This window comes from Annulohypoxylon truncatum (assembly GCF_022578515.1).
Source record: "Annulohypoxylon truncatum strain CBS 140777 unplaced genomic scaffold F4807scaffold_1, whole genome shotgun sequence".
Lineage (NCBI taxonomy): Eukaryota > Fungi > Ascomycota > Sordariomycetes > Xylariales > Hypoxylaceae > Annulohypoxylon > Annulohypoxylon truncatum.
Window position 1 is genome coordinate 1,228,640 of NW_025953787.1, and position 21,033 is coordinate 1,249,672.

Here is a 21,033-nt window from a genome sequence, read left to right on the forward strand (position 1 = left end):
CTGGAACTGGGCTACATAGTACATAACAACTTGATTTAGATCTGGCAAGGTAGGGGTTATCAATCGATCCCTGGCTATGACTTGCCCATCCATCTCGCTGTGGGGGTCGAATAACAACGCCGAGAAGCTCGCCTGTGACTGCTAACAGCCGTGGACTTCGCCGTACCAGAAGGTTACATCCCTCTACGAAAGCATCCATCATCCCAATGCCCAAGAAGGATCCTTACAGGCCGTCGACAGGCTACAGCATGTACTTTAAGGCCTTTCGGGTTCAGCCATGTTCCGATGTGACGAGGTTCCCAATGTTCCAAATCCGATCCTAGGCGGTAGGTCTGTGTTCGACCTCGACTTCCTATCCCAGTGCCCTTGCTCTAATTTCAGCCCGCGCTCAGGGTAGCCCAGCTCCGACTCCATACTCTCCATACCCCATAAAGGATGGTTAATTAGGCGCATTAATAACGGAGCCTTGGATCCTAGATGTGCTGCTTGTTGCTGCGTATCGCCACTACCAATGGTCACGGCATGCATCCGGTGAGCGGATTCATGAGCTTTGCTGTCCAATGTCCACCGTAGCTTTGCGGATGGGTCCATCCATGCCGCTTTGCAGGCCATTTTCGACGAAGACAATTTTCCATATTCCAGTAACCTGACACCCCTTATTGAAAGGAGGCTGACGAAACTCTCCGAGGTGAGTTATTAGCAGGCCAACCAGGCCAATCTAACCGGTGGCCACCCATCGGCAATGTTTGATTGGTGAGAGTCTTACGCAGTAGTGTAGCTTCGCAAAGCATTGACCTACATACATAGTAGTATAATAGTATAGTCCCTACATGGCTTCGACCCCTTCCCAAGCCATAGCTAAGCCTCGGAGCAACTTAATTAGCGTAGCCTAACCCATCCTGCCCATCTATTACCAGCCAAGAAGGACCTATTCTCCGCTAGACAATAATAATACCTGAACCACCATTCTATTAACCTCGTCACATAGCGCTGAGCATCCTGTGTGTAAGACGAATGAAGGCACGATTGCCGTAATCCCAAGAGACAATACTACCGATTGTCTACCCACGCCCTTGTATCTTACGTACACTGTGAATTCGGCTACTAATAAGAGAACCTCGTTCCGGAAAGGATCAGGCTTCGAGTCCGGTCAGCACTTTACTATGAAAGACGGACTTGTTTCCAAGGCTGGCAATTAATAACATTCAAACTCGAGCGTTCCTGCACCTCCCGGCACCGTCAGCATGTTCCAAGGTAGGGGTAATCTAATCTTCGCGCAAACCAATATCGAGATGTACGTGGGTGGAGGAATCTAATACTCCCTAACATATCTCCGAATACATCACATCAGCTTCGCCGTATCCCACCTCGAAATGGATAGGTAAACGAGGTCTCAAAGTCGACCAGGCTGTTACAGGATCGGCCATCGTACAAGTCAATATGTATGCTGTGCTGTGGGAAAAGACACTTTGCGCTTTTCGACTTTCCAATCGTCCGATTTCAAGAGATGGGGTTCCCCTTCGCAGGAAAACAATGTCGACGCTAGCCGAATCGCCCGAGCTCTTAGACACGAGTTGCCGGACGGGTTCCTCTTGGATGATTGATCACCACTTCAGCGGCACATCGTCGAACGCGTAGAGTCGCCCACCTGGCTATGTATGATTGTCATGTACACGATTACATGGAACTTGACGAATGATTTGCAGCCTCAATACCGTACAGGACAAATAGACAACTAGTTTGCGTCATGGACTATCGAGGCATATCCGCAAAGGCAAAACAATGCCCGTGATGACGGCTAACCATCCTCCGGAACATTGCGCAGGCTACCTAAGTCCAATAGTACTCAAAACTTACCTACCTAGAGGTACTATAATATAACAGCTTAGTCTGCATATGGTAAAGCTAAAGGTGTAACCATCCATCTTATCCAAGTCATCGAGAAACCTCATACATGCTTCATATGGGGGATGTTGATATGGATTAGCAGGATAAGTTAGATTCGACCGACCGAGGTGATCTTCGGTACCCAGATACAATAAGCCCGCTCAAACCCAACCGTGACGGCGCTTCTAGACTAGCCACTCATGAGGCCTAACCCGGGAGTATGTATTGATGCGGCTTTTCAACATCCGTGGAATAGGTTCGAGGCAATATGTGACTCGAGAACATCCAAACATCCCGTGGCGGACAGGGCTAGGTATGTATTTGATTTAGGGGGATCCATCGAAAAAAAAAGAGGGAGTCGTCGTGGACTAAGTGGCCCGTGGGCCGATTATGAATTCGCTCGTGTCAGCTCTGCGACGTCCAAATCCTACGTCAAAGAGCGAGCAACTTTTCTCGATACGACGCATCGTGCCATCATTATTCCCATCATTCCCCCATTCAAGAACGAATTACGGGGCGGTCCAGACTTGCGGAGAACGGGAAGGCGGCTCCGGCGTCCACAAGGGCCTTCGTATGGATGCCGAAGGTGGGATAAGATGCGACAGAGCGACAGATATACAGATATAGTAGACAAACAACGCCTGGACATACGCTACTATAGTACTATACAGCACCGGCGAAATACATAGGTACGTTCATACACATAAACGATTACTATGTACTGGTGTGTGCTACCGATAGAGTAAAGTACGAAGCAGCGAGTAGCAGTAACAGCGCGGGCAGGCAAGACAAAGAGCCAATCATCGTCATCCCCAGTCTGTCCAGTGTTACATATTATCTACAGTATCTTGACGGATTATTACCCGTACCAGCCACCCTTTACATACCGTAGCAGGTATGGCCCCTATCCTGCCTATCCTGTTACAACTGTAGGAATTGCCAACACGGGCCAACCATCTTACACATCAGCGATCCACAGTTTCACCGCTCCTTGTACCTTATTACTTGCTGACATTTCATTCGAGGAACTCTTTGCAGAACGATCGTCCTCAGTCTCGGCCGGTCTTTTCACCTTCCTCTCTCTGTTCAAGCCCATCCAAGCCCATCCGAGCCCTAACGACAAGGCGCATCGGCCCTCCTATTCGTACCTATTGTCCCTATTGTCCCTAATGTATGTGGTATGTATAGTGTGTTAGGTAGGTATGTAGGGTACAATACGACGGATGATACATGCTAAAATAATAACACCGCTCTACCAAGTCCAAGGGATGGGGCCCCCCCGGATATGTCCCATTACGAGCCCATCGATCCATGCAAGCCCTTTTAATGGATAGGTTTCCTGCTTTTGCGTCCGAACTATGCGAACTACACACATTTCCGCATGTTTCTAAAACCTATCGCGTTCGGCAGACCCAACCCAGGATAGGCGCCCGAGGGTTATTTAATAAATCTACCTACTAGGCTTAGAGCAGCGTCTAGGTTGGTAACACCGTGCCGGCTAGAAGGGAAAGGAAGGGAAGGGATAGAAAAGATAAAATAAAATAAAAAATAAAGAGGAACAAGGAAGGAAAAAGAGGCACCTGTCACACGACCACGACCACGGCTCGCTAGTTACATCTCATCTCATAACCGATCGTCCAAGTTTCATTGAGACGACGCCACTCCAAAATGCTTCAACACCTCGGCCCCAACGCCGTCGAACCCGTCCCGTTGCACCTTGCACGTAGCAAGCTGCACAGCAAACTGCACTTTTCTCTCGGTGTTCCAGTCTTCGTGGTGGCACAGCAGCCCGAATAGCATCCCGGCAATGAAGGTGTCACCTGCTCCCACGGTGCTAACGCAGGGATAATAAGATAATCGTTAGCCCATCCTACACACACATAATGTTGTCTTCTGTCTTTTTTTTTTCACTCTGGCGCTTCTTCGAGAAGCTAACAGAGGAGCCCGGCTTCTGGGTCGCCGGCGGTCTGACATACTCCACTACGGAAATGGTTTGCCCAGGCAAGGTAGCCGGGCAAGACACGGCCTTCGCGCTGGGAAGTGATAGACACGATGCACCGTCCGATCCCCACGTACATAGCAGGAGGGTTCTGCACCAACGGGGTTTTACTTAGCAACATTACTTCTAGTATCTCAGCGCACCCGCCTGTGCTGTGCTGCGCTGCATTCATTCATTTAGCGACTGGGTTCCAATGCAACTCACGCTTTCCGGGCCACGCCCGATTGGGCACTCAGGCATTGCTGAGCGCTCTCGTACCGCTTACTCTGGAGAACCGGGTTGCCGTCAACTTATTAACTCTCTCTGCTTGCTACTGCTACGGAACTCTGCCCGCCGTCCTAATCCTCGCAATCCGAGGAACTAGGAAGTGGGGGGAAATAAGAAAAAAAGGGGAAAAAAAAAGGTGACTCACTTCAGCCCAGCTCCGCGAATAGAACACGACGTCCGCTTCAGCCGCCAGGTCTTCTAACCCCCATCGGCCCGGTTTTTCGACCTCGACGCTCACTCTTGTGCTGGGGAACGACCGCCTTAAGTACCGAATGCATTGCAACGTCGTCTCAGGAATCCGTCCCTGTGCATGTATTATCTTGGGGTGAGCCTTTCTAGATCGAGCCTATGACAGCGAATGAAAGAAAAAAACGATCTCCTAGCTCTACGACGGTTACCAGCGGCGTACCTCAAAGTGGAACCAAGCATCGTCGCCGACCTCGTCGGCAGCAGTGACGAACTCGTCGATCGTCATCTCAGGTAGGTCGTTGTAGTTGACGAGGGTACGACTCCCGGTTGCCTCGCTACGTATGATATAACTGCTCGCGGGATCCCTGTGATTCGCGCGGAAGATGCATCGCGTGAAGTCGACGAGGCTTCCCGGTCCAAATGAGTCCACTACGGTTGCTGTCGCAGGTGCATCGGCGCTAGGCAGACAAGATATCAGGTAGGGTTTGACACCGCCATGGTTATTATGACCATCAGGCCGTTGTTCCCTCAGGAGCTGCTGAAGCACCTGAAGGGTGTTGGGACAGTTGCCGCCACGACGCACTTGTAAATTGGTGGCACGTAATTTAGAGTCCTCGCCCGGGTAGTGAGGCACGCTACATTGCGTGAGATGGATCTGAGTCAGGCCATGCTTATTCTGCAACAAGGGGCGGACTCACTCCAGGATAGTATCAAGATAGCAAGCTCCAACACAGACGAGTTTCTTCATATTCGTCGATGCCGTGCCACGTTATTTAGCGACGCAAGGTTAACACATCCAAGCTTGGTTAAGGGGGGAGGGGGAGGATTCGAATAAGAGCTTTCCTTGCATTAGTACAAGTACTATCGCTGGTCCTTAGAATCTTACCTAGGCTTAGTGATATGTAGAAGCTCAGCTTTAGGGGCTCTCGGATAAGATAATCAATGAGCCACAAGAGAGAAAGCTATCAACGCCACTTACACCTCCACTACATCGCCTTCTTCCTCCCTTCCTCCTCCGCTCCTCCACTCCTCCACCTTTTACATACTTTATCACTCAGCCATCACCTGATTGTGAAACCAATAACAGAATCTCCGAATTTGCAAAGTCAGATCTAGATACCAATTAATACCTCGGGGTATCGTTTGACCGCTACTCAATCGCGTGATACTTGGATCGATCCATCACACCCTTATGTGCTACCAGTTCCATAGGATCTCATCGCTTACAGGACAAGATACGAATGCAACTCGTTTCCCAAATCATTCGAATCAGCGGTGACCATGGACAGTAACTTGTGCCTAACTTCTACTTCTGCGGCTACGTCTTGCCAAAAGCAAGACTTGTATCTCTCATCTAATGTGCCGTGTCCCGTCGTTATATACATACCTGTCGCACGTTGCAGACGCTGTCATGCCATGTCATGAACAAGCGTTCCCGAAAGCGAGACCCAAATGCGGTACCATTGCTGTAATAATGTCTCGCAGATTTTCATCCTATTCGACCTTTTATGTGAAACACGGCAGGAATTTCGTCGCAGACCGGGAGACTTAAAGGGGATAGCACGCAGGCCACATCTGATAGGAAGTAAGGGAGATCGAGGCTCGGATCTGCTGAAGAGGAGATTGTGATCCACGAACGATGTTCCTCCGCGATTGAACAACCGTGACAAGTTCTCGGGGAGGAGTGTGATTTCGCGTCCGATGTTTGCGTGGAATTGATCCGGTATACAGATGACCCGGCTCCGGTAACAGTCTCCAGTGTATCGAGACGTCGACATGTGAAGACGCCGGGCCCTTGCAAAATGGTACTCGGCAGGATTTTCCACCTGTCGGATTACACTCGCACTGATATCCAGGCCTGACGCCACGTAATTTGCCTGACTAGAAGCTTTGCACATGAACAAATTTCTGGCGACCTTTTCTTCGGCGGTGTTGTCAGCGGATTTCGACAAAACGCCAATTCTCGCGATGAAGATGTGTAAATCGTATACGAGCATTGGCGAGCGCGATTTCAATGCCCGCAATAACGGCCAGGGGGTACATCCACTTACGAGTGTATGTCTAAAGCTCATGTCATGATGCATGTAGGTAGGTATTGACAAATCGTTCCCTTCAGTCTAATCCAGGCCGTAAATTTCAACGTCAAGTTATAAGTCGCTGGTAATCTATTAGTAGGAGGCATTGAGATTTTATATTTAAATCCCTAGGGTATTTGCAAGGCAATGGTATCTTCTAGCGATGTACGAATTATAGCATGAATTCATCGAAGAACGATTCTCTCAACGGTGGCCGAGCTTGCTGCAATTGGTTATCATCTTGTACTCATGTCCGGTGACAATTGAGACTTATATACAGAAGCTAGATCATTGTGTCGAGCCATGTCCTTTCATTGGCCTTTGACAATAGACTCTAGTTCAAGCCTAACATCAATTGAAGATGTGTGATAATCGAGTTAAAGCATTAACTAGATGAGAGGTACCCATTTATTCGGGCGGTTGCTTTGTTAAATAGAGTTAAGTTCCGTTAAATAATTGCAATGAGAATGTATGTAAGATTCAAAATGGTTTCCTTGTCTAGGTATCTTATGACCTTCGCAACCCGACCACTCATGCAAGAGCAGCAACAACATAAAGTTATAAGCATATGGCAATAACAACAAACTAAGCGATTGCCGTCTTTTTCAAATGAGGCAACTAATCCCTAGATAGAGCAGCAGGAACGAGTAATCGTTCTAAGTATGGCAGAGACGACATGTTAGAAATAGTAGAAAAGGGGCAGAACTACCAGACGTTTTCTATTCACATGCTTAAAACTATAGAAAGAGGTATCTACAACTGACGTCTCTCACGACTCGCCCCTGGCCGTCAATTAAGAGGCTCTTTATAATATCTAGACGTCAAAAATGCTGCGTACTTCCAACCTAACCAACATCGTCACCTGAGTCTACATATCCAGCATCAGTCCAATCGTTTCGTTATTTTCATTACCATCTCTATGGAGCCATCTACATTCGTTTTGTGCATGGTCATTGGTTTCGTGGTTATACATGAAATCAACATATTCGACTGGTTTTCTCTGGTTCTTATTACTTTCTTAATAAAACTTTATATATCACAAGAAAATGGAGAACCTGACGGAGAACCCGACGGAGGACCCGACGGGTACCTCGATGGAGAATCAGACGGAGATTGGGAATGGGATGGAGCAGCATATCGAGACGACTACCGCTGGGCATATTGAGGAACAGGGAGAGCAAGAAGAAGGAGCGCAGGAAGAAGAGGATCAGAACGAGAACGAGAACGGCGAGGAGGATGGAGAATATGATGATGAAGAGGAAGACCAATTCGTGCTCTGCAAGACCCCTAGCCCAAGCTCTACGAACGGTCCAGACGCAGTAGAGTGTAGCATCTGCCTCCGCAACTTTCCCATCGCCTCTCTCACAACTTTGCCCTGCGGCCATCGCTTCGACAACAAGTGTATTCTCGCCTGGACCCAAGTTTACGACGTACTCACATTCCACGACGGCCACGCCAGATGTCCCATGTGCCGTACCTGGCTCGTCTACAGATGCGGCGATGTCATCTCCCATAACCACCTACGTCCGGGTGTCACGATCCTGCCCCAAGAGCTTACCCTCAACTGCCAAAGCTACATTACAGAGACCGATACCCACTCCCAAAAATCCTCCGATCGGCCTTACAACCCGCAAGCATACGCCGAGCAACAAAGACTTTTTGAAGAACTACTAAACGAGGATGACGAAGAGGATCTACCTGAGCAAGAGGACCCACAAGGCCCGCCCAACACAGATCAAAGCGACAATAACAACGCCAACGATGACGACGAGCCTCCGGCCCAAGAGATGGCCGAACTCGCGCTCCGAGTTTACTTGCCTGAGCGTCCCAAGCACCACAACTTTAAGTTCATGACGCGCGTAGCTCGAGAAATCAACCCCAACCAGCGAGCGCAGACCCTCGACGAGTACAACCTCCGAAAAGAGAGCATTGCATCGGCCATAGACGACGACCGGATCAATTTCATCGAGATGACCATCAAGGGGCTCCACAAAGACTTCGACTACTTCGAGGCCGAGTTCCCCAACTCTTCTATCCTGGTCAACAAAGCCATATTCGAAGATCTCGACATGCAACTCGATCGCTTGATCGCAATGCTCGAGCAGTTCAAGCGCCAGCACGAGGGCTTCATCGAGCTGAACGAGGTTGCCCTCGAGTTCCGCGCTCAGAGGGAGGATGCCATGCACGAGCAACTGGACTCCTTCTGGCGTTTGCTGAATTTCGTCAACGGTGAGATCCAGAAGAAATACAACACGGGAATGCGAGGGGGGTTTTAAAGGGTTGGTGTTTCGTGGGTTGATCTATCTAAATAGATGAGAGGTGTTTCGGTAACTCAATGAAAAAGGGGGCGTCGTCGGTATTAAACTTGTCTTCTCCATTCGATAACGGGATATGTATAAGCGGAGCATACAGCGGAGTTATAAAGCTGTCATGTTGGAAATGAGTTGCGTTATAACAAGCAGCTTGTATTGTATTCACTACGTAGGTACTGATACCAAACCAGCGAATTTGTCTTCTTATTCAGCAGCATGATGGGAGACTACGTAGACTACCTAGAATAGAGTACACCGTAGGAACTAAGCGATTTCGGATATATGCCGAGTATCTTGACCATCAAGGTTGAAGGACCTGAGCTTCCCCCTCTCTTCCAAGTTGAACCATTATAGTGGCAATGAAAGGAAGCTGGCTATATGCTGTTCTCCATAAACGAGCCTCTTAAAGTAGGTAGGTAACTGTAGCCACTGCTGCTTATATGGTTAACTTGGTAGATCCACTACCTTACACGATATCACATTATATGCCATAATACATGAGTGGTCTGACTACCTACACGTCTTTCAGTGTCCAGATACCCCGTGTAAGAAAAGGCATTATATACGAAGCCACCCCCGTTTTATTATGTCTACACAATACCTAGTACAAGCTATGAAATTGCCATCCTTAGAATACATTGCTCATATAGCCATGATCTATTATCTACCTACCTACACCATATTCCCTGAAACACTATACACAACCGGTGGATATAAAAAGCATTTTACATCATGACATGACCTAACAAAACACAACTCGATTCAACTCACAGCAACAGCAACCGTATACTCCAAATTCCGTTTATTCTTAGGGTATACATAAACTACCTAGCCTTTTAAGTCTCCATCCTCTTCCCTTGCCCTCCCCACACCTAACCCCCTTTAAACAGTGAACAAGGTAATATATATGTACAAAAAACCCACGCCAAAAGCTCTTTTTTAAGATGTACACCGAAGGCCCAAATCTACCTATCTACCTAACAAGCGTATCTAGGTAAAAGCATAAGTGCTGTCTGTGCCGGCCTCCCTCGTCTAACCTACATACGTCTAGTTTTTCTCTACCTACCTAGGCAGGGTCACCTAGGTCTAGCAAAGTATTAATGAGACAGCCTTGAACGCCGATTCCTTGGTGAACATTCCTTCTCCTACCCCGCAAATACGCCAGATACACCGCCGTAACGAGATTTTGTTTTCCGGCTAAAACCGCCCCGCCGTGCCCATCTGCAAGCTAACCTCCCACCTCAAGCTCCCTCCCTTGCCGTAGCCCTCGCCGAGCCGGTTCTGGATGAGGTTCGCGACGCGGGCGCGGAGGCGGCTCAGCGCCGCGTCGTCCGCGCCCTTGGACACGGAGAGCTTGAGGTTCGCCATGCACAGGCCGTAGTGGACCTGCCAGAACTGCGCCTCCTCGACCTTCTCGACGCCGTGCTCGGCCTCGATCTCGCGCACCACGTCCGCCACGCCGACGTCCTTGTTGTTGTTGTTCCTACCACCGATGACGCCGCTGCTGGTGGTGGTGGTGCCCGAGCGTCCGCCGTAGCTCATGAGCAGCATGAGTCCTTGCGCGATGGCGAGCCGCGTGCCGAGCGCGAACATGGCCACGGCGACCACGCCGCATATGGCGCTGTCGAGGAGCATGCCGATCGGGATGGACAGGAGCGGGAGCACGACCATGAGAGACGAGGTGGACAGCGTCATGAAATGGAACGGGTTGGACAGGACGCTGGGCAAGCTAGCCAGGTAGCTCACGCGCATGACCTTGCTGATGCGGGCGTGGTTCCTCAGTCCGTACGCGCTCACCAGCGTGGCGGCGATGGCGGCCAGGCTAGCCATATCGAGGCCGCCGACGGGGACCCTAGGCTCTCCGCCGGCGTCGTGGGGGTCCGGGTGGTGCGGGGCGTGGCCGCCCTTGCCCTCGAGGACGTGCTTCAGGTTGTGGCTGACGAGGTCGAAGCCGCCGAAGATGAGGAAGATGCTGAGGGCGAAGCCGGCGAGGACCTCGGCGCGCTCGAGCCCGAACGGGTGGCGGATGCTGCTGCGCCGCCAGACCTCGAAGTTGCCGAGCACCTCGACGGCGACGCAGATCAGCGCCGACCCGACGTCGAAGAGGACGAGGTGCGAGAGCGCCGTCATCGCCAGCGACCCGTGCGCCGACAGGAACACCGACACCGCGATGAGCAGGTGGCACATGCACCAGTACAGCCGCCGCCGCTGGTCCTTCGACATCGACTTCCACGCCTCGTTCACCGTGGGCACCGGCAGGTCACGAGGGAGGGCGAGGGGAGGCCGCGGCGGCGGCTCCTGGAAGATCTGGTGCTGGGCGCTGATGCTCGAGTGCTTGTACTTGTGGCCACGACGCTGGCCCACGTTTGGCTTGACGGGGGACGTAGATATTATCTGGGTCTGGAAGTTGAAGGGGTTCGGGGCGTTGCCGTTGGCCGCATTGGGTATGTCGATAGGGGAGGCATTCTCGCCGAAACCACCGGAGCTGGAGGCCATGTTGGGACTGAGGTTGGGACTTAAAAAGTCGTTGTTCTGGAAAGTAGGAGCCACGGGAGACAATCGATTGGGGTCGTAGAAGGCGTCGCGGTTTGGCGAAAGGAGGCTATTCCGCCCGTACCCTGTGTAATTAGGGGCTCCCCGTCCGTCGTCGTCAAGGTCAATGGCAATGTCGGCGTCGGGATCGTCGAAATCGTCGGGAGTTTGAATAGAGGGAGTGACGGATATGGGAGGCGGTGGTTGTAAACGGCTTGTGGGAGCCATCCCCAACCAATTCGGCGCTTATCCCGATTCAGAAGGAATAAATAAATGGAACGGGGAATTACTTTGTTACCTAGGTAGGTAATGTAGTCCCGTATAACTGGAGGCGAGATGGAGAATCGACCTCATCTCGGTTCCATAACCGGGACGGCTTTTGGCTTTTTTTGTCGCTCTTTGGATAAGTTTGTCTTAAAAAAGTTCGGAGCTGCGCTCGCCGTTTGGGAGGCGCAAACGGTTCAATAATCGAATTGGAATGCGGAGGATCGAATCGATTGACGTCGCATGAATTGAGTTTGAAAATGTGTTACCTTTGGTAATTGATGTACAACATAGTACATATGGAGACGGGAATATCACGCAATGATCTAAGTATCGCCAATGTACTCTGACAGATGCACGTGCCACGTAACTATCTCATTGGCGTGTTTTAAAGTTGCGGCAGCAGCAGCTTGAGCCTTACGGGGAAGCTAAACCGCGAACAGGGCAGTCAAAGAGCCGCCACGCGCTTCACCAGAACTTCGCGACTCTTGCGTTTTTTGAGTTTATGGACTCCCCTCACCATCGCCAAACTTCTATTAACCTTGCGCCACGGGGAGATATTGCCAATTGAAACGCCTCGTAAAGGGGATACGCCCCAAACTGTACTCTCCTCCATGCGAGAGAACTTTCAAGCCAACACAAATGACACTAGACTTTAGACGACTACTTAATCCTGATGTATTCTCCGGCTCGATAAGGCAGGATGGGAAGGCTCACGACGCTCTCCCAACTTGAAGGACAGCAAATCCCGAAAAACGATACACGATGGAGAACGTACCTCCAACCCAGCCACAGAGCCAAAATGGATCTTCGCCGGATATAGCAATAGGGGGGCGCAAGAGGAGCGGCTCTGGGGGTAGCATCCTTTCAAAGTTCCCCTTTCTGCGCACCTCCGAGAGCAAGTCGAGCCTCAACGAATCGCGACACGCCGGCACCCACCTAGATCCTCCCAGCAAACCTCCCCGCGCTCTCGCCGCCGCCATTTCCCAACAGCAGAAGACCCGAAAGCGTAAGGGGTCTCTTCGGAAAGTCGCACTTTTGGGTCGCGGCGCCGCGCGAGAGAGGCGGGAGCTGAAGCCTTTAGCTATTGATACGTCGGTGGCCACACAACCAGCCGCCGAGCCGGGAAACACGCTTAAGCCGCAACCTATGGTGGCGAGCGAGGGCCTCGGCTTAGGGATCTCAGATCTGACGCCGCGCCCTTCTATGGATGGCTATTCTAGGAGAGACACCGTCCCGATAGCCTCTCCGTCACCTATCGAACTCGACTCGCAGGTAACGAGCCCTACGATATCATATACCTCTACAACAGACGAGGAGGATATACTTTCACTACCAGTCCGCGTCCCGTCGCCCCTAAACCCGGACCTCTCTTCCTTATCCTCTGGCTCCGATTCCTACTTCCCGAACCGCGCGCCAAGCACTTCTATCCAGCGGCGGCGGTCAGTTAAACATGCTAAATCACCACTGTCCCTACAAGGGCTGACAGCCAGCCCGCTTCCCGCCGCGCACGAGGATCACGACTATAGCGAGACGGAGTGGTGGGGATGGGTAGTGCTAACCGTGACGTGGTTTGTCTTTATAATAGGCATGGGCTCATGCCTGAACGTCTGGACCTGGGCCTGGGATGTAGGGACGACCCCGTACGCGCCCCCGGAGCTGGAAGACGACCCCACGCTGCCGATAGTCGGGTACTACCCGGCGTTACTTATTTTAACATGCATCATGGCTTGGGTCTGGGTTGTTGTCGCGTGGGTCGGTATGAAGTACTTTAGACATGCAAAAATGAGCGGCGATTGAGCCTCGGAGCGACGCGACCTAGTGTAACTTACGAACTAATCACTTGTTATGATACCTAATGAATTAAACAAATTTTAGACAATATTGTTGACGCTAATTGGGATATCAAGTCCTATCCACGCTTCGCTCAACACTACATTGGGCTTCAAAAATTGAACAGTTTGAACAAAGATCTGTTATTGTGCGTCTTCGGAAAATCAGATGGATCTAATGTCTGTCATCAACGAGGCCTACGGTTTTATCTAGAAAGGGTGTCTCAAAAGTTGAGTCTCGGCACTCCCATACTGTAGGTATCAGACGTACTATACCAGGAAACTTATCTGATGATTTTCACATGCGCTTCTAGTCGCACAGAAACATCCTACGAACTCCATACTGTATTCGACTAGATCATTCCTTGGAACTCCTTCTGAGCATCACCTAGAAATTAACGAGTCGTATATGATAAACTTTGTATTAACCAGGTGTATTAGGAGAAATTATGCCTTTGCAAAATATGAATTTGGGGATGATTCAAAAAATTACCATCTCAATGCGGTGCGTCGTCATCGTATGGGATTGAAAGGGGCTAGGGGGAAGGACGGCAGGGTTGTTAACGGCTAACTTGAGATTACTGCTGGAGCCCGCTTTGTCTCTAGACAAATTACCTAGTAAGCTAGTGAGTCGATACTTATTTTGTGTCTTAATAGTAGTATCCATGATGAGATCTCATGCTAGATCTCTAAGTCGGCATAAAGCATCATCCGAGAACTGCTGGTCTACACTCTTCATGCGCAACGGAGAATATCAATGCTCAGCATAGCGGTGTGCTCGAAGACAGTTCATCTCATCGACCTCGTTGATCAGATCACGAATAGTCGCCTCATATCGTAACAGATGGCTAGATGATTGAAAGATTCACTCCGGGATATCAGGACGCGTATCAAATCGGAAGCCGGTGCCGAAGCTGCGAAGATCATATGTAGTGCACCTTGTCGTCGTTTTCATGTCATAGTAATCTTATCGAGACAGGCGGTGTTTCATCCTACCCACGACAACTTAGCCTTACCCCAGAACGCATAAGGGGGTAATATTCAAAATCATGGTTTTAGCAACGCTGAAAAATTATAAGGCTGAATTAAAGAAGAGATCTCTTAACAAGGGGTGGCTTGTGCTCATTCCTAGTAAATCTAGTAGCACGTTAAAATGATATTGAAATAGTTATGTATGAATGGTTGAAATCCTAGTGGGTCGGTCATCAGCGTACCTACTTACACCCATAGGTATTTTTATAGATCTTAGATGGTTGGTATTTAGTATTTACATATGTATGTACTACCTACATGCTCTTTTTTCGGTGACCGATAGGAGGCTCATTGAATACGACATCAGATCTGGATCATTACGTGAAACGTCGCTTGCTGGGTCTTGGCTCTCTTATTATCTGGCTTAAGCCAACCTTGTTATTAACTGGTACCAATCCCGAAAATCCCCAAGTGTCGGACGTCAAGGTCGACATCACACTAGTGTACCAGAAAACAGAAAAGGCCAAAGCACTGAGCATAAAGAGATCCACGAAGAACCACAGAGCGCGTTTTCAATGGCCAGCCTCGTTCGCATGGAGAACCGGGCTGAATAAGACGTGCCACCTACGTCAGAAAAGACACTGGTAAGATATGCTGTCTTGGATGGCTGGGGTTAAGTTCGTGGTCTCACTTCCAAGGTTGCCAGCCAAGGCGCGGCTGATGAAATCGTCATTTAATGAGAAAAAGGCGGATTACATAGCAGGTATGTATTTTTAAGCGCCCGTAAAAGGACGTTGGGGTGCGGCAAAGATGCTTGTCGGGAACCAATCGTTTCAATGAACAGGAGGATCGAACATCTCGCCATACACAAATCCAACGGTTTAACTTACTAGCCGATATATACAGGCGTCAAGCGAACCACTGGGAGAATTTTAATAAGGTGAAGCGTTGGGTAATCTGGGAATTCGGCTATTTCTAAAGACAGTGGCTGGGTAGCTGCATTATTTCAACCGCGCATACTTCTGTAAGTATTTCAAGGCTTGAGACATGTCGGACAGTCTACGTAGAGCAGGACATGTAATCCTTTCTTTCAGAGGTTTAGTCATTACCATTCTCAAGGTGTCTACTAAGGTTCTATTAGAAGTATCAATGTGATGTAGAGGCCAGTCTAAGTAAAACGTAAGCTTCCGGGATCGGATAGGGCCGATGTACTTTTACGGATGCTCCATGATGGACGAGTCGGGAATAGACATGAGTATATCAAATATACCTTACCCACCTCTCTACTCCGTAAGATGCAGGTACCGAATTTTAAAATGAGATGCATACCACGGCTCCTGAGCATTGACAAGACATTCTTAACCCGTCGAGAGAAATAATTAATAGGCAAGTAACTACGTAGGCAGAACCGAAGACCGCCGAAAACAAAATTCAGATTTGCTCCCCTTAGCTTCTTCAACGGAAACTCCGATTCCTTTCGAACCACTATTATTCAGTCCGTGCCAAGGGTCAATTCGTGACGCGATTCAACGCGCATACAGTACCATGCAGTAGTATGTGTTTAGATGTAACCTTGGCCTGCACTCGATGCTCTAGACTATCCTTTTTTCGCCTTCTCAACTTCGAAGACCCCGGTCCACCCTCCGAACTCTTGGCCCGTCTCGCCGTTTCAAGCGAAAGGTCGGTTGACGATTGGCTTGATCAAGCTTGACCTCAAGTGCAGTAGTGCCACCGAAAAGAGAGCTACCAACTGACCTTTTACCTGCCCCCTTACGTATGAGGGTATGAGGGGGAGGCAAGAGGCGTTTTGAAAAATTAGATCTCTATTACCATATCGGTAATAAGCATAATTGATGATCACGATGCCTGCGATGCCATGAGGGCGATAAATCGATGAATCTCTGTTTGATGAGCGAGACAGGGGAGCCAAGAGGTCTTTGCTTGTAAAGCTAAGGCATGTCAGCCCAATGAAAATAGGGACCTCTTATGATCTTTTCCTATACACCGCACAGGCGGCAACTTGTCCGAGGATCATTGATGAAAACGCACAGAAAACGCATAGAAAACGCACAGTCGAACCCGCCAGCACGGACACGGATTTATGACGGAAAACATGTAGAGGATTTCGAAATATAATAATATGATACGGCTTTCACGGCTTATTACTACCCAATATTGAACAGGGTGGCCACGAAGTAAACCTAATGGAGAAATTACCAACCTCCTTTTTCGGCCGTGTCCTGTCCCCGAGTCTTCATCGCAAAGGATGACCCGAAGCGGGGACGGGCTCGGCATGCCATCCATACAGCGTAAGTCAGCCACCGAATCCGCACCTACTAGGTCCCTAGTCTATGCCACTGGGTTTTAGGTAGGAGATCGTCAACAGAATATACTCTTCTATCCAGACAAGCTTTGCTTCTCGAGCACAAGCCAGATGATATAGCTGTAACCAAGATGCCAAGAGACTCGGGAGAGTTCTCGCCCTTTTGGCACCCCTTGGCTACTACACACATGTTAGTTAATACATAGTTGCTGCAAAGGTCTCAAAGAGAATAGACACGCAAGTCGCAACGTGACTTGTCGGATGGTTTTGCCTTCGCACGTGTAAGATTTCCAAGATCTCTGAGTTAGGGTAGTCTCTTTGCCACGACAACATGATTGAGAAAGGATCGCTTAACGCGGTATATCTACCATAATTGTCGTAATTAGAACTTGATAGTAGTTTCTCAATAATAATAGAGTACCCGTGTATGGTATGAAGATTCGTAATTCGAAGCGATGGTTAGCGCGTTGTGATATACCCTTCTAATCCTCCTGACCCTTCTGGCTGGTAATTTTATATCAAATTGCCAAGAACCCGCCATGCCTGTAACCCTCACGCGTTTAACAGCAGATCGATAATCGAGGTCCTTGAAAATTTCCTAGCTTTGCGGATTATAATAATACTTATGATATAGGGACTACATTTTTTCTTTCTCCTGCTTTTTCAATTATCCAATCAAAAACTAAGTTGTCATAAAAAGTCAAAGCGATCGAATTATATATCAACCCTTTAATATTATCACGTATTTAAGTGGAAACCTAGGTACCTGGAGTAGAGTTATTAGCGCTCCCGCGTCAGTGGAACTTACACTAAAATAGATTCGGTTGTTGTATTCCATAGCACTTCCTTTAACTCTAGCTTCACAATGTAATACAGTTAAATAACGGCAGAGGTTATTTAGGAGGAAGAAGAGAAAGGCTTGAAGAGCTTAAACTGAGAAAATTAAGAACGATCAATGATCAGGAAACTTGTTAAGCTAAGTATAGAAATTCCGAGTTGCTCCATTCGATGAAATTATGTCAGGTCGGATCCGCCGCAACTTTCTTTTCCAGTCTTGACCCAGCTCGCTGGAAAACCCTTCAGTGGCTCGGTACTGAAGAAGGGTGATTGTGGCAGAAGGCATAGAAGCGCCCTGTGTGGAAAAAATGCAAGGCAAGTCAAGTCGTAGCGGCTAGCCCAGTCCGGCTCACTGGGCTCACTGGGGCACAAACTCACACAAGTATGCCCTAATAGAATTTAACAGCATTAGCGTCCCTTTTGTGCCTTTACTTGCAGCCATGAGATTTCCAGCAACTGCAACAGCACTGGAGCACACTGGAGCATGACTAGGAAAAGCCTAGGAAAGAGTGGTCGTGGTGGATAGTGGATAACACACTTTTGACAACCCTGGCAGGGACCAGTGGGCAGCCCCCTAACTTGGTGCAACCCGGTCGCCTGAATGAGGTACCTAGGCACTAGGGTACTCGCCTCTTTTTTTCGCAACACCTGGGCAATCTTGTAAACTTGTACCCGGAGCGGAACCACTTCCCTTTTTTCCACACTGAAATTCTTACCCCCTAGTCTTCTAGTCTAAGCTACCACTGTAGTCATCTTTTTCTCCCGATACACCAACCCATCTTCTCACAACCCCCGAAACGAATCGCCGCCTTCCTCCTCCTAGCACAGCGAATTCTGTCTCATCATTTTCTCGTCTCTATTCCTATCTCTGTGATCTGGATGGAGACGTCCATCTTTCCATAGAGTCCGCCGCGCTGGAGATTCGGGCCTCCATTTCTTTTTTTTCCCTCTATCATCCCATCCAGTGAGCCAAGGCACCCTAAGGCATCTGGGGGCGGTCTGAGGCATTTGGGCTAATTCAGCAGTTCGAATCGTTATCGAACCTTGAAATTCACGATTTCAGATTCAATTAATCCTATTCTCATCGACATCCTAGAAACCGCGCCGGGCACTTACAAAGGCATCGACCGACATCGTGTTCCATCTTCCGAGTCCCAATACATCACCGGGTTCTATTGTAGTGTCGACAATTGCGCCGAGAAAAGCCTGGTTTTACTTATTACGCATTTTTCAAGCACATCATCGTACAAAAATTACCATCCTTCGTTCTTTCCAATAAGGTCTTTCGAATTACATCCAACGCGTTCATAAAACCATTGAAGAAAAAAGTGGAATTGCCTTACATTTGGCAAGGGTTGTTAACTTGGACGAAGTCTCTATTGTAATCCATACGACGGTCACCTGCAGACGTTCCCGTATCATCCCCCTTATCACTTCCGTCATCGTCATCCATACCTAAAGCCTGATTCTGATATAAACCAATATGAGGGAGGTCAATTTTAGTATCCCGAACGTCAATAAGGCGTCGGTGGGCATCACTACCGCCTTATATGATCGCCGGGCACTTGACTGCACTTCAACCCTTCCCCTCATCAACTCGCTTAACCATCTCGCCTACCTCACCACATCGTCAGCTCGCATTCGCGATATCTTGACCGTCGATGGAGGCATCGAGAGGTTGGTATGTATATTAAAGCAAGGACGGAGTAAAGATATGATGGATATGTGGAAATGGAACCTCGCTTTCCAGTGCGTGGTCAACATAGGTGTTCGCGGAACCGAGAACGTAAGGACTCGAGTGGTTGAGGCCGATATGGTTCCGGTCATTGCAACCATACTCGACAACTACATTAAAGTTATCGAGAAGTGTCGTGAGAAGGCAGAAGAAGCGAAGCAGAAGCAGATTGCCGATCATCATCAGCGCCACCGAAGTCACAGCCATCGAGAGCCACCATTCAAATCGACTTTCACAAATAGGTCTACCCGCCTAGATCTCGAGCAAAGAGCTTTCCGCCGACAGGCTCCTCCGCCGTCCATCGATGTCTCGGCTGCTTCCTTTGCAAGCACGTCTGCTGCCGCGGCTGCAGCGGCGGCTCCGCAGGGAAATACTGATGCCATACCAACTATTCCATCATTCCCCATTACAACCCCTCCAGACCGCGCTGCTTTCCCTAATAACCGGCATCATCACCACCACCATCACCATCATCATCATCACAGACACGAAAGCCGCTCGAGTATTGTGTCTCCGTCGCGGCAGGTGATCCAGCCTCTGGCGAGTGCGGTTCCAACTATGGAGGCAGTTGATGGTTTTATTCGCCCTGTTCGGGATATCGATCGGCTCCCATCAATGGTTCCCGTTTTCCATCCAGGCCTACCTTCACAGCCGACATCACCAACGACACCTTTACCTCCGCCGCAAATTCACTCGCCAACTGTTCGGGCAACATCGGTCTTGGCGCCAAACTCGCGTCCCAGGCGCCGTCCTTCGATACGTCATCAGAACTCAACCACTGACACAGATGATTTAAATGCAACTGATAGTGTGCAATCCGACGAATCCCAGGATGCCGAGATGTCTGGTACCGCTGATATCCAACCCGCGGTTGGTTTCCAGGACATCGCCATGGAGGAAGGCGATAGTACATTGGCGGGCACGGCCCTCGACCTAACGACACCTACAGTCTCCGAGATTCCAGACGCAGGGACGTTCAACATAACACACAGAGCTCCTATGGATGGCAGTCTTCCGAACAACACGCCGACCCCCGGACCAACCATGGGCTTGTCACCTAACCGCCCTATTGTGCCTACTCCCCAACCTTCCCTTCCCACTCACGCGAGTGTACCTCGTTATCTCCTAGACCGACCCACGCCCCCGAATCCCCAGATGTTAGCAGCAATGCCCAGAGAAGAGGACGTGTTGATGTCACTCCAGCTGCTCGCGTACGTCTCGAAATACTGCAATCTCCGATCATATTTCCAGAAGAGTCACCTGGTACCCCGGCTGCAAATAGGGAAGGAATTACAATTACTTGACGGGGATAACGTAACGATGGAATCGCTAGGTCCGCAGGAGTATGAGGAAGAATATCTTCTACCAAACGATTTCAACATATTCCCCTTGGTTGAAAAGTTCACTGTACGATACCATAGCACCGATATGCAGTACTGGGCCGGGGTCGTGATGCGCAACCTTTGCCGGAAGGACGATACCCGCGGCGGCATCCGACAGTGTGCTTACTACCAGTGTGGTAAATGGGAAGAATTCACGCGGCAATTTGCTAAGTGCCGCCGGTGCCGCAGAACAAAGTACTGCAGCAAGGAGTGTCAAAAGAGCGCCTGGGCGTACCACCGCCACTGGTGCGTTGCCGCTTCGCAATGACCACGTTTTCTGTCACAGATTCCGCGTCATCTCATTTCGCATATGGCGTTCTCAGCATAATGTCTACTTTGTCAACTTATTTCATGAGTTGAATTGCATCGCGAAAGCAAGCATAGCACGAACATGGCGTCTTTGCTCTGATACCATTGATTTTGTCCG

At 49.4% G+C, this 21,033-nt stretch overlaps 6 protein-coding genes across 6 annotated transcripts; 3 read left to right on the forward strand and 3 right to left on the reverse strand.

Moving 5' to 3' along the window:
• Positions 1 to 3,053: 3,053 nt before the first annotated feature.
• On the reverse strand, positions 3,054 to 5,187 carry F4807DRAFT_12910 (Ribokinase-like protein). The gene is made up of 5 exons (XM_047992962.1): positions 5,041 to 5,187; positions 4,563 to 4,977; positions 4,299 to 4,457; positions 4,091 to 4,152; positions 3,054 to 3,721 (listed from the first exon to the last, which is right to left on the reverse strand). Exons 1-5 carry the CDS (start codon positions 5,088 to 5,090, stop codon positions 3,532 to 3,534), a joined length of 876 nt encoding a protein of 291 aa, XP_047859419.1. The 5' UTR covers positions 5,091 to 5,187; the 3' UTR covers positions 3,054 to 3,531.
• Positions 5,188 to 5,267: 80 nt separating this feature from the next.
• F4807DRAFT_404991 (uncharacterized protein) lies at positions 5,268 to 6,890 on the reverse strand. The gene has a single exon (XM_047996174.1). The coding sequence runs from the start codon at positions 6,424 to 6,426 to the stop codon at positions 5,752 to 5,754; it is 675 nt and encodes a 224-aa protein (XP_047859420.1). The 5' UTR covers positions 6,427 to 6,890; the 3' UTR covers positions 5,268 to 5,751.
• A 1,259-nt stretch (positions 6,891 to 8,149) lies between these two features.
• F4807DRAFT_404995 (uncharacterized protein) lies at positions 8,150 to 8,911 on the forward strand. The gene has a single exon (XM_047996175.1). The coding sequence runs from the start codon at positions 8,205 to 8,207 to the stop codon at positions 8,691 to 8,693; it is 489 nt and encodes a 162-aa protein (XP_047859421.1). The 5' UTR covers positions 8,150 to 8,204; the 3' UTR covers positions 8,694 to 8,911.
• Positions 8,912 to 9,926: 1,015 nt separating this feature from the next.
• On the reverse strand, positions 9,927 to 11,489 carry F4807DRAFT_455354 (cation efflux family-domain-containing protein; the record flags this gene model as incomplete). Its single annotated transcript, XM_048000709.1, has 1 exon — positions 9,927 to 11,489. The coding sequence occupies one exon, from the start codon at positions 11,487 to 11,489 to the stop codon at positions 9,927 to 9,929; it is 1,563 nt and encodes a 520-aa protein (XP_047859422.1).
• A 411-nt stretch (positions 11,490 to 11,900) lies between these two features.
• Positions 11,901 to 13,407, forward strand: F4807DRAFT_404999 (uncharacterized protein). Its single transcript, XM_047996176.1, has one exon. It carries the CDS (start codon positions 12,291 to 12,293, stop codon positions 13,323 to 13,325), a length of 1,035 nt encoding a protein of 344 aa, XP_047859423.1. The 5' UTR covers positions 11,901 to 12,290; the 3' UTR covers positions 13,326 to 13,407.
• A 5,565-nt stretch (positions 13,408 to 18,972) lies between these two features.
• Positions 18,973 to 20,874, forward strand: F4807DRAFT_455356 (uncharacterized protein; the record flags this gene model as incomplete). The annotated part of the gene is made up of 1 exon (XM_048000710.1): positions 18,973 to 20,874. The coding sequence occupies one exon, from the start codon at positions 18,973 to 18,975 to the stop codon at positions 20,872 to 20,874; it is 1,902 nt and encodes a 633-aa protein (XP_047859424.1).
• Positions 20,875 to 21,033: the final 159 nt, after the last annotated feature.

What these genes read in the sequence shown, in the direction of transcription:
- F4807DRAFT_12910 (XM_047992962.1), bottom strand. Translation starts at nt 5,090, where the DNA reads ATGAAGAAACTCGTCTGTGTTGGAGCTTGCTATCTTGATACTATCCTG. An exon ending in TATCTTGATACTATCCTGGA is followed by an intron (nt 4,978 to 5,040) that starts GTGAGTCCGCCC and finishes CACGCAATGTAG; the next exon opens with CGTGCCTCACTACCCGGGCG. An exon ending in ATGCTTGGTTCCACTTTGAG is followed by an intron (nt 4,458 to 4,562) that starts GTACGCCGCTGG and finishes ATACATGCACAG; the next exon opens with GGACGGATTCCTGAGACGAC.
- F4807DRAFT_404991 (XM_047996174.1), bottom strand. Translation starts at nt 6,426, where the DNA reads ATGCATCATGACATGAGCTTTAGACATACACTCGTAAGTGGATGTACC.
- F4807DRAFT_404995 (XM_047996175.1), top strand. Translation starts at nt 8,205, where the DNA reads ATGGCCGAACTCGCGCTCCGAGTTTACTTGCCTGAGCGTCCCAAGCAC.
- F4807DRAFT_404999 (XM_047996176.1), top strand. Translation starts at nt 12,291, where the DNA reads ATGGAGAACGTACCTCCAACCCAGCCACAGAGCCAAAATGGATCTTCG.